At 41.6% G+C, this 14,905-nt stretch overlaps 1 protein-coding gene across 1 annotated transcript; it reads left to right on the forward strand.

Annotated features, from left to right (window-relative positions):
- The first annotated feature begins 1,349 nt into the window (after positions 1-1,349).
- ISY1 (ISY1 splicing factor homolog) lies at positions 1,350-14,626 on the forward strand. Its single transcript, XM_080605827.1, has 11 exons — positions 1,350-1,601; positions 1,706-1,728; positions 3,474-3,525; positions 4,859-4,924; positions 6,327-6,369; positions 6,497-6,609; positions 7,300-7,417; positions 8,289-8,411; positions 11,763-11,872; positions 13,262-13,348; positions 13,825-14,626. Exons 1-11 carry the CDS (start codon positions 1,365-1,367, stop codon positions 13,930-13,932), a joined length of 1,080 nt encoding a protein of 359 aa, XP_080461953.1. The 5' UTR covers positions 1,350-1,364; the 3' UTR covers positions 13,933-14,626.
- Positions 14,627-14,905: the final 279 nt, after the last annotated feature.

Here is a 14,905-nt window from a genome sequence, read left to right on the forward strand (position 1 = left end):
TGATGCCGATAAAGTACTTCTTCCACTTCGAAGTTGTCAAAGGCACACAAGTTGTTAGAGGTACAGCACATTTCAAACACAACCTGGAGTAGTTTACTGATGTGCTAGCAGTATTTCAGCCTTCACCAGTGCGGGCCTTGATGTCCTTCTTGAAGTGAGGGGCCCAAAACTGAAAACAACACTCCATGTATAAGCAGGCCTCACCAGAGCAGAGTACAGGGGGACAATCACCTCCCTGTTCCTGCTGGCTGCACTATTCCTGACACAAGCCAGGAAGCTGTTGGCTCATGTTCAGGTGAGCATCAATCAGCAACCCCAGCTCCTTTTCCTCTGCACAGATTTCAAGCCACTCTGCCCCAAGCCTGTAGTGCTGCATGGGGTTGTGGCCAAACTGCAGGACCCGGCACCTGAGTATCAAAACTCAGGCTGAAAATTTGAAAGCCTGTAGAAAAAGCCTGAGCTGGAGATCAGGGAGAAAACATTTTTAATAAAAGTACTAAGCACTATGTAAACAGAGCCCAGATCACTTGACTGACAACCTGAGCAGGATTTTAGAAAGGGTGCGCTGATAATACTGCTAATATTGATGGAAGGAAGCTGGTGAAAGCTACTTGGAAGCATGTGAAGTGAATACTCTTGCTGCTTAGATGGAGCAGTACAAAATCCGAGTACTTGCTTCTGTCTGACAAATGCAGAGGGCGGTTCTGCAGAGTGCAAAACCCAAACGATGTGGTGAGTGCTACTGCAGGCTGCGCACACGTTGGCAGGCTGCCTTCTGTCCAGCTGTATGCTGAACAAAGCCTTTCATCTCTTGTGAAACTAAGGCGTGGGGAAGGTGTTCTGGCCTGAGTGTTTTCATTTTATTTCTAATTGCTGCTATAAAGAACATGAATGTACTTTGAGCTTTAGACTGCCAAAACCCGTATAAATTCCATAGTTGAAGCATGTAGGTTGCCTTGGGGTCGCCCAGCTAGTACGGGCTGACCACAGCATAGTCCGTGCATGGTCAGCACGGGCTAACTACGTTCCACATGTACGTGTGTATATAGTTAGTCACAAAACTTTTGAATTTTATTATTACAAAGGACTGAAAGCCTTTGGAACTTAACCTGTAGCTTTATATACATATGTATATAAATACATATATGTATATGAAGGCTTCTAGTGCTTGTGACTTGCATAAGGCACTTTTCCTGTGGAATTTAGTGACTTAAGCTTGTGCTTGTGAAGGTCTTGCAGCTACGGCTTCTTTAGTACTCGGGTGCTTAAGTCTCAATTTATTTAAGTCTTAATATAGTCTCAATTTTCATCGGGGGAAAAAAAAGTAATACAGAAAGTGCACATTTTTAAACGAGAGCAATTTGATGTTCGGAGGCTCGGGGCTCCTGGCGCCGCAGCGCCGCGCTCCCCCAGCGCCTCACACCAAGGGGGGAGGGGACCAGGTCGTGGCGCGCAGGCGCAGCGCGGCGGAGACCCGGGCCGTGCGGCCCCGCCCGGCCCGCCGGGGCGTGCTTCCGCTTCCGGGCCGGCGCCGCGGCTGCTTCCGGAGCGGAGCGGAGCAGGCGGCAGGCTGCGGGCGGGCGGCTGGTGGCGGCACCATGGTGAGCGCGGGGCCGGGGCCGGGGCCGGGGCCGGGGCCGGGGCCGGGGCCTCCCCACTTCCTGGGGCACCGCCGGCCCTAACGCGCCTCTTTTCTCTCTTTCAGGCTCGCAACGCGGAGAAGGCCATGTGAGTGCGGCGTGCGGGCCGGCCGGGCCTCAGCTCCCCGCCGCCCCCCGGAGGCAGCTCCCCCCTGCCCGCGGCTCGGCGGCTGCCCCCGGTTTGCACGGCCTGCTCCAAGCCCCCTGCTCTGAGCGCGGCTTTCTGCGCTGAGCGGCGGGTCCGGGGCTGCTGTAAAGGCGGGGGGCTGGCAGGGCCGGGGCACCTCTCCTGCAGGGACAGGCTGAGGGAGCTGGGCCCGGGGAAGAGAAGGCTCCGGGGAGACCTCGCAGCGGCCTGCCAGGGCATAAGGGGGCTGCAGGAGAGCTGGGGAGGGACTCGGTGTCAGGGGGTGCAGTGATAGGACGAAGAGTGACACTCTAGAACCAAAAGAGGGTAGATTTAAACTAGATACAAAGAAGAAATTCCTCACCCAGAGGGTGGTGAGGCCCTGTCGCAGGCTGCCCAGAGGAGCTGTGGGTGCCCTATCCCTGGCAGTGCCCAAGGCCAGGCTGGATGGGGCTGGGGGCAGCCTGGGCTGGTGGGGGGGTCCCTGCACATGGCAGGGGTTGGGACTGGGTGGGCTTTCGGTTCCCTTCCAACCCAAACCGTTCTCTGACATGAGCCATCTGTAAAGGAGGAACCTGGTGCTGAGGAGCTTGCAGCACTGTGCTGGGCAGTGCTGCTGGCTGTGCCAGCCAGTCCAGTACAGAAACTGCAGCAGGGCTGGATAATAAACATGGAAGTTGTTCTAACATTTCACTATGGTTTTAGGCAGTTTCCATTTTTGGAACAGAGGGGACAGGCTAGACAGGCATCTGTCAGCGTGGGTTTAGGTATAACCTTTGCCTGGGAGGGCCTTGAGCAAAATCAGTCTTTAATATCTTAATTCTCCTATTGTCTTTCCAAAGTATCTTTTCAAGAAGGTTTTCAGACCACATATTTAAAACTACTAAATTAGAAGCTCATTAATGTATTTGTTTTGCATTTATTTTACTGAAATATTTGTTGAGTTTGTAATAGTAATTCAAAGAGAGACTGAAGGGACTACAGCTATGTAGTACCTTGTGAGGTGCTCTCGTACAGTGATACAACCCAGTGCACCTTAGACACTGAATTGAATGGTGCAGTATTTCATTCTGGAAATGCTTCTCTGCTCCTTAACAGTAGATGGAGCCCTAGATAATTGTCTTACATGCAGAGTACAGATATGAAGCTAAAGAGAAGGTGTTAAGTGCTCTCTCAGTTGGTTTGTGCTTTTTAACATAACTATTAAATGTTTTGTAAATAAATAAAACCATGCATTAAGAAAATGGGGTCTATATAGTTTCAGCTTAGTTGTAAGAGACTTGAAATATTTTAGACATTTTAATAAGCTTGATTGCAAGGTGCTGCCCTCAATGAAGGTTTTTTTTTTTTTTTTTGCTTTTTGATGCTAAGATAAGTACATTTTATGCTTGTGTTTGTAACTTGTTGTCATCCTTTTGCTGGTAATATCTAACACATTGGAATATGTTAAATAGAAAAATTAATTAGTTGCTTGCCAGGGTTTGTCTAAGAAATTAATCACTGAGGATTTCTAGTGTTGTAGAAGTTGGTAGTCAGAAGAGCTAGTCAATGAATGCATTTCGTTTTCTACAGAATGGAGAAAACGTTTTCTTAACGTTCGTTAAGTCTGTAATATAAAAAAAAAAAAGAACTTACTGCAGTTGAGGTGTAGATGTATAGAAGTAAATTTGCTTCCTTCCATTTTTTTTTTTTTTTTTTTTTTTTAGGACGGCCTTGGCAAGATTTCGTCAAGCTCAGCTTGAGGAAGGAAAAGTTAAGGTATGATGTAAAAAACTAAAGCTTTGTTAGCTTTGATGAAGGGTGGAATGCAAGCCATGTGCACACCTGTGTAACAGTTTCCAGAAAGACCATGCACTGCGTTCAAGAGTCGTATAGGAGCTTGACATTAGTCATCCGGAAAGCAGTTAAAGTAGGGACTGTGTTTCACAATGACACAAAAGAGAAATGGTAAACAGAATTTTCTTAAATAACTGCTTAAAATACTGGTAAATAACAATTGCTTATGGTAGTATTCTAACGAAGTAATAACCATGGAACAGAGGGTCTTCAGGATCCTTCTGAACTCGAGGCTTGCATGTGACAATAGTGGCATGTTATTAAACCAACACATGATGTCTGCGTCTGATCATAATTGTCTTGGCTCTTATGGCGCTTTTGGGGAGGGGGAGGGTTGGGAGCTGGAATTGGCATCAGATTTACAAATTTGGTAAGCCCATTTTAGACATTAAAAAATATATACATATTGTAATGCAAGAAATAGCACCCCTAAACCCACGTAGAACCTTAGTGAACGATTTTCAACTCTCTCTGGATGTTTCTGTACGTTTTTCACTGAATCATAACTCAAATTGCAAGAATATTTATGTAGGGATCAGAGTGTTCTCAATTTTTTTTAGACAGGTTTATAATTTTTAACTTTGGTAACTGGCAAAGAAATTCTGGAAATTCAAGTGTCTTGTTTTCGCTCTGTAAGGAGAGATGTTTTACACGTAAAATGGGACAGTTTCTGGTATGCTATGTGAAGGAAGGCTTTTTTTTTTATATATATATAAAGGGCTGACCTGTGGAAGTACTGTAGGGAAAGGGACAAAATAATTGCACGCGGTACTAGAGGTAAGATGAAATTGTGAAGGTTGGGGGAAAAAAGTGGTTTTAATTAACAGTAGTTGGGAGAGTACAAAATGAAAACATCCTGAAGAAAAGTTATGGAATTTAGGTAGTTGTAATTGAGAAAGAAAGGCCCGAGCTTAACAGCTGCTTGGAAAATAGTGGATTTTATTTAGATGCTAGTATATTGAAAATTATATGAATGCAGCTGTCCTAGATGAAACATTATTCATCTGTGTAGTGATATGAAGGATTAGGTGACACGTTTTGTTTTGAATAAAGTGGGATTATGTAGTTTACAGTATTCTGTGGTAGTTTAATTTGGCAGGTCTGTAAGTAGTCATTTTTTATCCGCCCATTAAAAATTGGTGGGAGCAGAAGGTACTGGATGCTGGTAGCATAGTTTAGGTTTAATCAAGCAATAGTTTGCATGAAATGCTGTGACCATATTGATGATAGATTGTGTGGTTTTTTTGTCTAACAGGAGCGAAGACCTTTCCTTGCATCAGAGTGTAATGAATTGCCTAAAGCTGAGAAATGGAGGCGACAGGTAATGTGAATAGATCTTTATAATTCTGTAGCAGGTTGAACTTTTGTAAGCAGGCTGTCTAAAACAGACGTGCTAAATTTTTCAGACTTCTTCAGTATATTGACAGTTAATGACAGTTTAATTTAGACAGGAATATCATACAGTTCACCACACGTGTTCAGTGAAGGTACAGCCACATTGCAATGCCCAGGGCTGTGTCCAGTTGACTTTTGAATATCTCATGGGACTGGGATTCCCCAACTTCTGGCCCCTGTACCAGTGTTTGACAGCCCTTTTAATTATTTTTTTTTCCTGTGACAGTACTCAGAATTTCCCTGGTCCAATTTGAATTTGTCACTGCTTGTCCTATTGGCATGCACCTCTCCAACAGCCTGTCTTTGTTTTCTCTATACCCTCCAGAAGACACCAATAGGGTGTTCCCCCTTCATCTTCTCTTTTTGGGGTTGACCAAACCCATCTCTCTCTTAGCCTTTCCTTGCGTGTCGTGTGCTCCAGCCCTCATCGTGTGTATGTTGTACTCCAGGTGTGATCTCACAAGCGGCAAATAGAGGGGAAGAACCAATTCCACTTGCTGGCCACGTTCTTGCTAACCCAGAGCAGTGTGAGGTTAGCCTGTTAGCCTGAGGTTAGCCTGCAGTGTTGTATCATTGACTCCTGTTGAGCTTTTTGTTCAGCTTATTCTTCAGAAGCTGCTTTCAGGTCATTCAGCAGTTGGCCTGGACTGTTAAATGGGCTTATTCTCCCAGATGCAGACTTTGCCTTTTCTTTCAGGAACTTTGTGGAACTCTGTAGACCCATTCTCTAACCTATCCAAGTCCCTCAGCAGCTTTTGCTCCCCCTATCTCGTCTCATTGTGACCTTTCCAAGAGTGCATCCAGGCTGTTAGAAACTTTAAGTGATGCTGACCCTGGAGGGGTGTCACTAGTAGTTATCTGCTAGCTGAACTTTGTCCTGTGCGTCACAGGCTTTTGATTCTGGCTTGTCCAGCCAGTATTGGTATTGAAATGGCACTGAAAGGCTTGCTAAAGCAAAGGTAAACGGCGTTCACTCAGCCTGCCAGCTCATCATAGGGCTGGCCTGTTGGACATTCCTCTCTTCCCTTCTTTGCCTGAAAAGTCAGGGGCAAAGCTATTGGATATACTTATTAGGAATTTGATTGTTTATGATAACTGATGTAAAATAATTGCATGTATTTTAAGCCTTTGAGGTACTATGTTAGTCCAAATAAAATCTATGTTGATATTTGAAATTGTTAGTCTCAGATCCACTTTCTGGATCAAAAAGACAACTTCAAGAAGGACCTTTCTGGGTTTTCTAGTTGGTTGTGAGTAGGTGGTGTTCTTTTGTGTTTTTGTTTTTTTTTTTAATGGAGAAATTCACTTCTGTGTTCTTATTTAACTAGATCATTGGTGAAATTTCCAAGAAAGTGGCACAGATTCAAAACGGTAAGATTTTTCTAATTAAATTTTATCTGTTTGAATCTCTGGTCCTAACCAGGAGATCATAGTATTCCATGTGAGCAGTACGCCTCTAGTAAGTTGCTTAATTTCTTGTTTCTTTTCCCTTTAACAGCTGGATTGGGCGAATTCAGAATTCGGGACCTGAACGATGAAATAAACAAACTTCTGAGGGAAAAAGGACACTGGGAAGTCAGAATAAGGGAGCTAGGAGGTCCTGACTATGCTGTAAGTGCAGATTGTTTTGCACTACATGGTGGTTCTGCTTACAACTAAAGTGAATAATGAGAAAAATCTGTGCAACATTTAGCGAACTATTATTTGGCCAGTGCTTATTAGAGAGGAACCTTATTTAATCCCTAAATACTTCTTCTAATGTGATTTAACATTTGTTTCCACGATGAGCAAATTTGACTTTTCATTTGGAGTGCTGGTTTGAGGGGTCTTACCTTCCTGTTAAATGTGTACAGCAGTGTTCTGGTTTTATCCATCGGTAAGCTTTTATTTGATTCCGTGCCTTATCAGTCTGTAGAAAGGTTTCTCCTTGGGTCACCTAGTTATTGCTGAAAATGAAAGGAGACTAGCTCTCATTTGCTAAAACATCAAAAGTGTGTTTATTGTTAGATGTAGTAGTGCTTATTTACAGGATACCTGAACGTAATAGTACAGACAGTAAGAAGGCTTTAGATATTCTGTCAAAGTGAATCAGGTATGGGTACTTTATTGTTTTCATTGTTGTTTTAACTGGGTGATTTCTAGTAAAAGTAGAGACTGTATAAAGATGAGCTTTGAGGGCATTTTACTTGTACGGTTGTTTGAACTGATAAAGCTTATCTCCTTTCTCAATCCTTTAACCTATTAAGATGCCTATTTTTATTGAGGAATAAAACATAAAGCAACTAACTGTTTATTTTTCAGAGGATTGGACCAAGAATGTTAGATCATGAAGGGAAAGAAGTTCCAGGAAACAGAGGTTACAAATACTTCGGAGCTGCAAAGGATTTACCAGGAGTTAGAGAGCTTTTTGAAAAGGAGCGTAAGTAAATAACTCTTCCTAGATACAAATCTGTATAGTAGTATTTTTTTGAGATACCACTCAGACTAGACAGTAAATTTTACTAGACTATTTACTATAGTACGTAGGGAATGCTAGTAACTACATTTCCTGGCCTGTGTCTTAGATCAACTACATGAAGCACTGAACTCAAGAAATTAATTAAATGCTATTTCTTTGGACAAAGAGCACCTTTGACTCCTTACAGCTTAATAAAAGAAGCGTAAAAAAAGAATAAACTGTTTTCTACTGTGAGTTCAAAATAGTAAGTACTAATATGCTATAGAAACCTTCCAGCATAGCAGGTTGACTTTAATGGTAAGCTATAGGAACTAATTTAAAAAAAAAAAAGATAGAAATTTGAACATAATTTTAGATGCAGGAATCAGGTGTCATAATAAGAAAATGTAGCTGTAAGTAGGTAAAACTGTGTGTTGACTTGTCATAGAATGAGAATTACTTTGACTTGAAAATGAGGCAAGTCTACTGAATCAGCTCTGTCTTGTTTGCTGTCTCAGGAGTTATGGGAGGTACTACATGATCTGCGGCAGCCTGGGCCAGTTTTCTAGTTTCTTTCATATAATAGTCTTGCTCGTTACTGGGACCCCAGTACACGGAGAAAAATGCATGACAGAGTGTAGAGTTGCTAGATGGTGGCAACTGTGTGATAGGAAGCATCAGGGTTGTGCAGGCCAGAGTAAAATACCAGTACTGATACTGCCAGCAGTTCAGATCATCCGGTGATAATTAGATTATTGTGGTAGTTATAGTTGCTGTGAGGTTGGTGGGGGTCAGGAATGCACTGCAAGCTATTAGGGTTGACTTTATGAATGACAGACATGTATTTTTCAAGCCCTTCCACCACCCCGAAAAACTCGAGCCGAGCTTATGAAATCCATTGATGCCGAATACTATGGCTACAGAGATGAAGATGACGGTATTCTGGAGCCACTGGAACAAGAACACGAAAAGAAAGGTATGCAAGATTCAAAAACCTCTGTGAATAGTCATCTACTTTTTCTTAGATGTGTAGACATTAGAATGTCCTGGTAACCTTTAACATAGAGAAAAGCCACTCTTTTGAAGTAATAACAAAAATGCTTACTTTTACGTGTGTATTACTTCATGGCTGCGTTTTCTAGAAAATCTCATTCTGTATCTAGCACCCTCTTTCTTGGAGAGACCTAATTCAGCCAGAGACCCACAGTTCCAGAATAGGCAGTTAAAAAAAAAAAAGTTCAGAGTTCTTACTTTCATTTAAAAAAAAAAAAATGACACTTCTCATGTCCCATACTGTCAGTCAAGTCCCAACCAAATGCATCTTTTGAATGACATGCACTTTTTTACCCACTATAGTGTTCTGTAACAAAGCAACAGTCTTGCCTGGTCTTACTGGAGAAGACAGAAGGACCAAAGAAGTCAGTTCTCCCACTTCCAGCTTGCACACATTCCCATCTTTTCTTTGAAATACTCCGCTTTTGCCCAGATCCAGCACATCTGCTAGCATCTGTAAATGTTAGTGGATGAGCTTCTCTGCCTTGAAAGAGAAGAGAGTAGTTACTACCAGAGTAGTTATTTTGTATTTAATTGCTGGTGTGTTTTTTCTTCCTGGTGGCATTTGTCTGTAATCCTTTCCCCTAGATACAATGGCTGCTAGGAGCTTGTCAGATGAATGGCCTTCTGAAGAGTAGTAGCTGCCTTTGATTTGGTTTAAATCTCAAGTTAAGGTGAACTGATGCTCCCTTGGTACTCTGTTGAAGAGAAAACATAGAGTTCCTCTTCAGGCTACTAAAACTAATTTTAATATCTCATCCCCCAGTTTCTTGTGCAGGCATGAAAAGTTTACTCCAACGTACACGTCCTTTTCTCTGTATGGAAATGGTTTCATATTTTTGAACATCTTTGTCACTCTTCTCTTAAGCCTTTTCCAATTATGCTGTTCCTTGAAATATGGAGTGGAGGTGATCAGAACTACACATAGCATTTAAGATGTAAGTCCACCGCAAACTCTTTCTTTACAGTGACAATTACATTTTATCAGTGATTGTCACTGTTCCATTCCTAGATTTGGCTGTGTGTTGAGTTATGTTTTGTAGGTGATTCAAGGTCTTTTTGAATATTAAGTTAGATCAAGCAGGAGAGATGATGAACTTTGAAGTTATTATTTTTTCCCATGGATAACTTGTGCATAGCTGGCACGTAGGTACTTAAATCACAATTGTGTAAGCATTTCTGGAGGATGGGGTGAGGGGCACTTAAGAGGTGTCTTTCATCTTTACAACTGTTAGTGGTTTCATATTGTTAATAAATAAATTTCCCCTTTGAAACGAATACTTTTGCAATAGATGATACTTATTTATATCTGCCATCTTATTCTCCAGCTTTGTTCCTACTGACTTGCCCAGTAAAGACATCAGAATTATCAGTTGAGTTCTTTGAACCCTCTTTAAAATCCAGCACTGTTTCTGCCATCTGGTATTTGTGTAGTTTTAAGCAAGAGACCCTACACCTTCAAGAGCTTAGCTGTTTTGTAAATAGTTGTTTTAGCATTTCAGGTGGACACTCATTGATCCTGGCAATTTGTTACTATTTGCTTTGTATGTTTGTTTTATAATACCTTCTATTGATGCTTCAACTGGAGGCAGATCCTCATTGCTCCACATGAAAAGGTCCTGGCAGGTTTTTCCACAAAACACAGCAGATGAGAAGATCATTTTTTTTCTTGAATAGTTTTGCCATTTCCTAGTGCTCCTTTTTGTGTATGACTATCTCTTCGGAATTAGGAAAAAAGTTTAAAGGAGACTGCAGAATGTGACTTGTTAAGTAGGTTGAGCTTAACTGTTTGTAATACTTAGTGGCTCTTGATATGGTCATCTACTTGTTACACTTACCCCTCCTCAATGATGAGATCTTCACACTGTTGTGGTGTATTAGAGCCTCGTGACTTATTGGCTAGGTATAGGACGGGGAGGAAGGAGGAAAAAAATGACATACTCCACTTACCTGTGTCCTGCAGCGTAGCTTGGAGCTTTAACCCAGGTGAGCAGTAGCTGGCTGACAGACAGTTGATGCCATAGGAAGGGAAGCTGTGTGCGTTGCCAGAAAGGTATCTCGCTCAGTGTTTGTCTCACGCGTCCTGCTAACCGCAGGCAGGAGAGGTAGCATGGTTACTGAAGAAAATTATCATCTTTGGTGATTGTGCTACTTGAAATAATAAGGGTAGAGGTAGAGATGCTAGCAGAACCAATACATGGAAATGAAGCAAATGGGTGGGGGGAACTGTATAAAAGAGCCTTGGTTCGAGTTAATGTGGCTAGCGTAACCCTGAATTTGTCTTTCAGTGTGCATTGCAAGGAATGTCTTTTTTTTTTTTCACCCAGTATCATCAGTACATAATATCTAAGATTCCCTTTGGGTCACTTGTTATCTAGGTTCTTGTGACTTTTACATGTGATCAGAAGAGTTAAAGTGTTGTAAAATGAAGTATTGAAAAAAACTTCTTAATTTGTGTAGCTTTTCTGTTAAGAAACCACACAAAACACAGTCATGTGCCACTGGTTAGATCTTGCTTTCTTAGGGAGACCATTTTAATGTTCACTTCGGGAGCCAAGGGGAATGACTGTTGAATTGTATAGTTGTAGGCATTTCTACTGCTTAGTTGCATTAGTTTTGCACTTTCCTACAATTTTTAGGCACTTAAGTTGTCACTGATGAAGCTTCTTAAAACTCGTGTTCGAGCTCTTAGTAGCTCTCAGTTGCATAATGAAGACAGGACAGCCTAAACGGTCCTAGCTAGCAGTGAGCTACAGAATTGGAAGCATGCTACAAAATAAGCAAGAAATGCACTCTGAGATGAAAAGTACTTGTGTGGGTGGTCATTCCATGGAGCGTAATCATATTTAATTACCTACATGGTGACCAGGATTCCTGTAGCTGCTGACATGGTAGAAAGCCGAAGTCACTTACCCTGGTCACGTGGCTCCCTGTTTTTGTGTTAACAGGGTCAGTTGATGTTTATCCATGACACTCAGAATCTAAAATGTACCCCAGTTAGTACTGTGACAGTGTGCTACTTACTAACATTGGATTTTGCTCAGACAGCATTGACATCAAAGTTCGACAGTAAGTGCATATTACAGATGTAGAGGATTTAACTGAGAAGTTTAAGTCTTTGGAAAAAAAAAAAAGCTTTGGAAATCAGAGACAAATCAAAGGAACTCTAGCTTCAGTTGTTGCAGGACTGCTGTTGAGGAAATTGGAGCTACAGCCGGACCATGCTGCTTTAAATTGTTCTCACATACACTTGCTCTTTTCCTTTGCCGAACAGTTATAGCAGAAGCAGTGGAAAAATGGAAAATGGAGAGAGAGGCACGACTTGCGAGAGGTGATGAGGAGGAGGAGGAGGAAGTAAATATCTATGCTGTCAATGAAGATGAGGTATGTGATGGTTAAGGTGATGTTACATTTCATGTGTCTTCTATGCAGCTTTATGAAAGAAGAGAGATTTTGCTGAGAACCTCTCTGCTGCTGAATTCTGCCCTTCCTTCTGCCTAAATTCCTGTTCAGTTGTCCCTGTTTAGTTTAAAAAAATATATTAGTAGATAAGTATGTTTGGTCTAAGTTTACAGAATGATGAAAGCTGGCAGATAGGAAAGACGTTTTGCTAGAGGGAAACAACTAACGGTTAGCTGAGACCTTGTGATTAACTGTCATTGCCTGGACTGCTGGTACTTGTACGGTAGTGTGTTACCAGCACTGTTGAGTCACACTTCTAAGTATGATCTTACCTCAGTAATAGAATCATAGAATCATGTAGGTTGGAAAAGACCTCTGAGATAAGTCCAACCCTTAACCTAGCACTGCCAAGTCTGCCACTAAACCATGTCTCTGAGCACCACATCTACACGTCTTTTGAGTACCTCCAGGGCTGGTGACTCAGCCACTTCCCTGGGCAGCCTGTTCCAATGCCTCAGCTCTGGGCAGCCTGTTCCAATGCCTGAACTCTTGTCAGTGAAGAAATTTTTCCTAATATCCAACCTAAACCTCCCATGGCACAATTTGTAATAATACAAATAGTTTTTTTGTGTAGTAAATTTCAGGCCATCAATTTATAGCAAAGCCATTTAATGTTCAGGGGTTTGTTCACAGTTGAATTTTGATACAACAAGGTTTTGCTGATGCTGCAGTCATCACTGTTACTTGCTTCTTTCTTCTTCCTGCACCCAGAGGCAGTAAGGGAAATGAAAGATATTCCCAGTGTGCTCTGAGATCTGTAAAAGGGATACTGAAAGCCAGTTCTTATTTCTTAGTCCATACCCAAGAGGGTTTATCACTAGAATGAAAAGGAGGTAGTCCGTAAGTTAAAACTGGTTATTCCTTCTGTATCTTGTTTTGTTTGTATTATTTTGTGGTTCATAAGCCCATCTCTTAGGCATGAGAAAGGCAGTATAGATCTATACAGGGAAACGGTGCGTATATTTTATATTTTTTAAGGCACTTGCTTTCTTCTTGATTGGCTAGCTCCTCTTTTGTTTATAGCTTTGCTATTGTAGCCAGAGTTACATAGGAAAGTAGAGATTGTGGCCTTATGTTCATATTATTTCCACAACAGAGGAAAAGCCATATGAAGAAGAAAAGCAACAATTCTGAAAATGTCTAGGACCTTAGGATCTGAATGTAATGCGTGTCATATTCTGTTGTTGTTTGGTCCTTTTCACCTACTTTCTGTGTTTTTGTATCCTCATTTATTTTTTCACTGGTTCCTTCTGGCAGATTTGTGTTTGACTCCTTCAGAAAGTAAACTTAATGTCATTTAATTTTTTTTAGTCTGATGAGGAAGGTGGCAAGGAAAAAGAAGGTGAAGAAGGCCAACAGAAATTTATTGCACATGTTCCAGTGCCAACTCAGCAGGAGGTAAGACATCAGAAAATTGAATTGCAGACGTGCTCTTGCTATTGCAAGATACGTACTTTGTTCCTTCACTGATTTTACTCTGTGACTGTTTAATTCTCTTGCAAATGCTGTGGAACTGTCCACAATTACAGCACCATTGCTATACCCCATTGCATACCAGTACCCCCAAGTCCTTCCCCACAGGGCTACTCAATCCATTCTCCGCTCAGTCCGTATTTGTGCTTATGATTGCCCCAACGCAGATGCAGGACCTTGTGCTTGGCCTTGTTGAACTTCATGACGTTTGTATGGGCCCACCTCTCAAGCCTGTCAAGGGCCCTTGATGGTATCCCTTCCCTCTGTTCCACTAATTTTATACCAGTATAAGCCTCTTAACTTTCACTGTTCATTTCTTGTGCTCCTTCCTGTTTTGCTAGCTGGCTGTTCTGAGTTTCAGCATCTCAACTAAGCTGTATGTTTTACTTTTATACTTCCAGATTGAGGAAGCTCTTGTACGGCGAAAGAAGATGGAGCTTCTTCAGAAGTATGCTAGTGAAACACTCATGGCACAGAGTGAAGAAGCAAAAAGACTTTTAGGATTATAATGCTGCATGAGTATGTCCTGGTTTTATATAATCCATCCTAAAGCACCAGTTTGATATATTCTGACAGCAGTCACTTTTAGCTCTGAAAGTCCCTGTGAATGTTAAGAGTAAGTTGTGATCAAGTTAGTGTACTCTGCAAAAGGAAGAACACTCTTTTGGTCAATCTGCTAAGATGACTTGCACTTCGGTGCTGTGAAAGATCAAGCCTAGATTAGCATGGTTTCTACATCTCCAGTAACAGTCTTCAGTCATTTCACTTTGTGAAACACTCTGTGTGGCAGTGCATCTTACAGATAAACCAGCAAACCATATGACTACTTACATCGCTAGAGAAATCTAACTGATGTTACTGCCGGACTGTCTCCTGTATCCGTGCTGTATGTAAACGTATTTCTCATGTTGAGTTTAGCTGACCTGAGTCCAGAAGTTACTTATTCTGTTGTGCCTGGTTAGTTTACCAGAATAGCTCAGAACCTGCTTAGAGAGAGCTTGATGGCAGATCTTGAATGATTTTGAAGTTGATTTGCTTCTTTATATAACACATGCAGTATTGTCCAAAAGCTGTTACCATTTTTATGGTTTGGAGCCGTGTGTATGAACTGCTCAAATGCTGGATATTCTAGCAGCTATTGTAAATACTTTCATCTTTGCAATACCTTGTTCAAATATTTTTATTAAATTTTATACACACTAATGTCTTGTTTCATTCTAGTTCAAAGGATTGTGCTCTTTACCCTAATCATAGTCAAAGAATAGGGTCATAAACAGTCATCCACACCAGGATTTGAAGTTGGGCGTCCCCTCCTGCTCACAGCTTGTGTATCACGTGAAAAGAGGCAGATCACAGCAGAGGGCTTGTTTAGGGTCTGAGTGAGTAACATTGTTATACAAGTCTGAATGAAACTTTAAATTGGACTTTTGTAGCGGTGGAGTAGAAGTGCTATCTAAGGAATACACCGTAAACAACTAACCA

Source organism: Anser brachyrhynchus, assembly GCF_964034855.1.
Source record: "Anser brachyrhynchus genome assembly, chromosome: 10".
Taxonomy (NCBI): domain Eukaryota; kingdom Metazoa; phylum Chordata; class Aves; order Anseriformes; family Anatidae; genus Anser; species Anser brachyrhynchus.

Bases quoted from the DNA above. Each gene is read 5' to 3' on its own strand.
- ISY1 (XM_080605827.1), top strand. From the start codon at position 1,365: ATGTTCGGAGGCTCGGGGCTCCTGGCGCCGCAGCGCCGCGCTCCCCCA. The intron at 1,602-1,705 runs GTGAGCGCGGGG...TCTCTCTTTCAG, and splicing joins CGGCTGGTGGCGGCACCATG to GCTCGCAACGCGGAGAAGGC. The intron at 6,370-6,496 runs GTAAGATTTTTC...TCCCTTTAACAG, and splicing joins AGTGGCACAGATTCAAAACG to CTGGATTGGGCGAATTCAGA.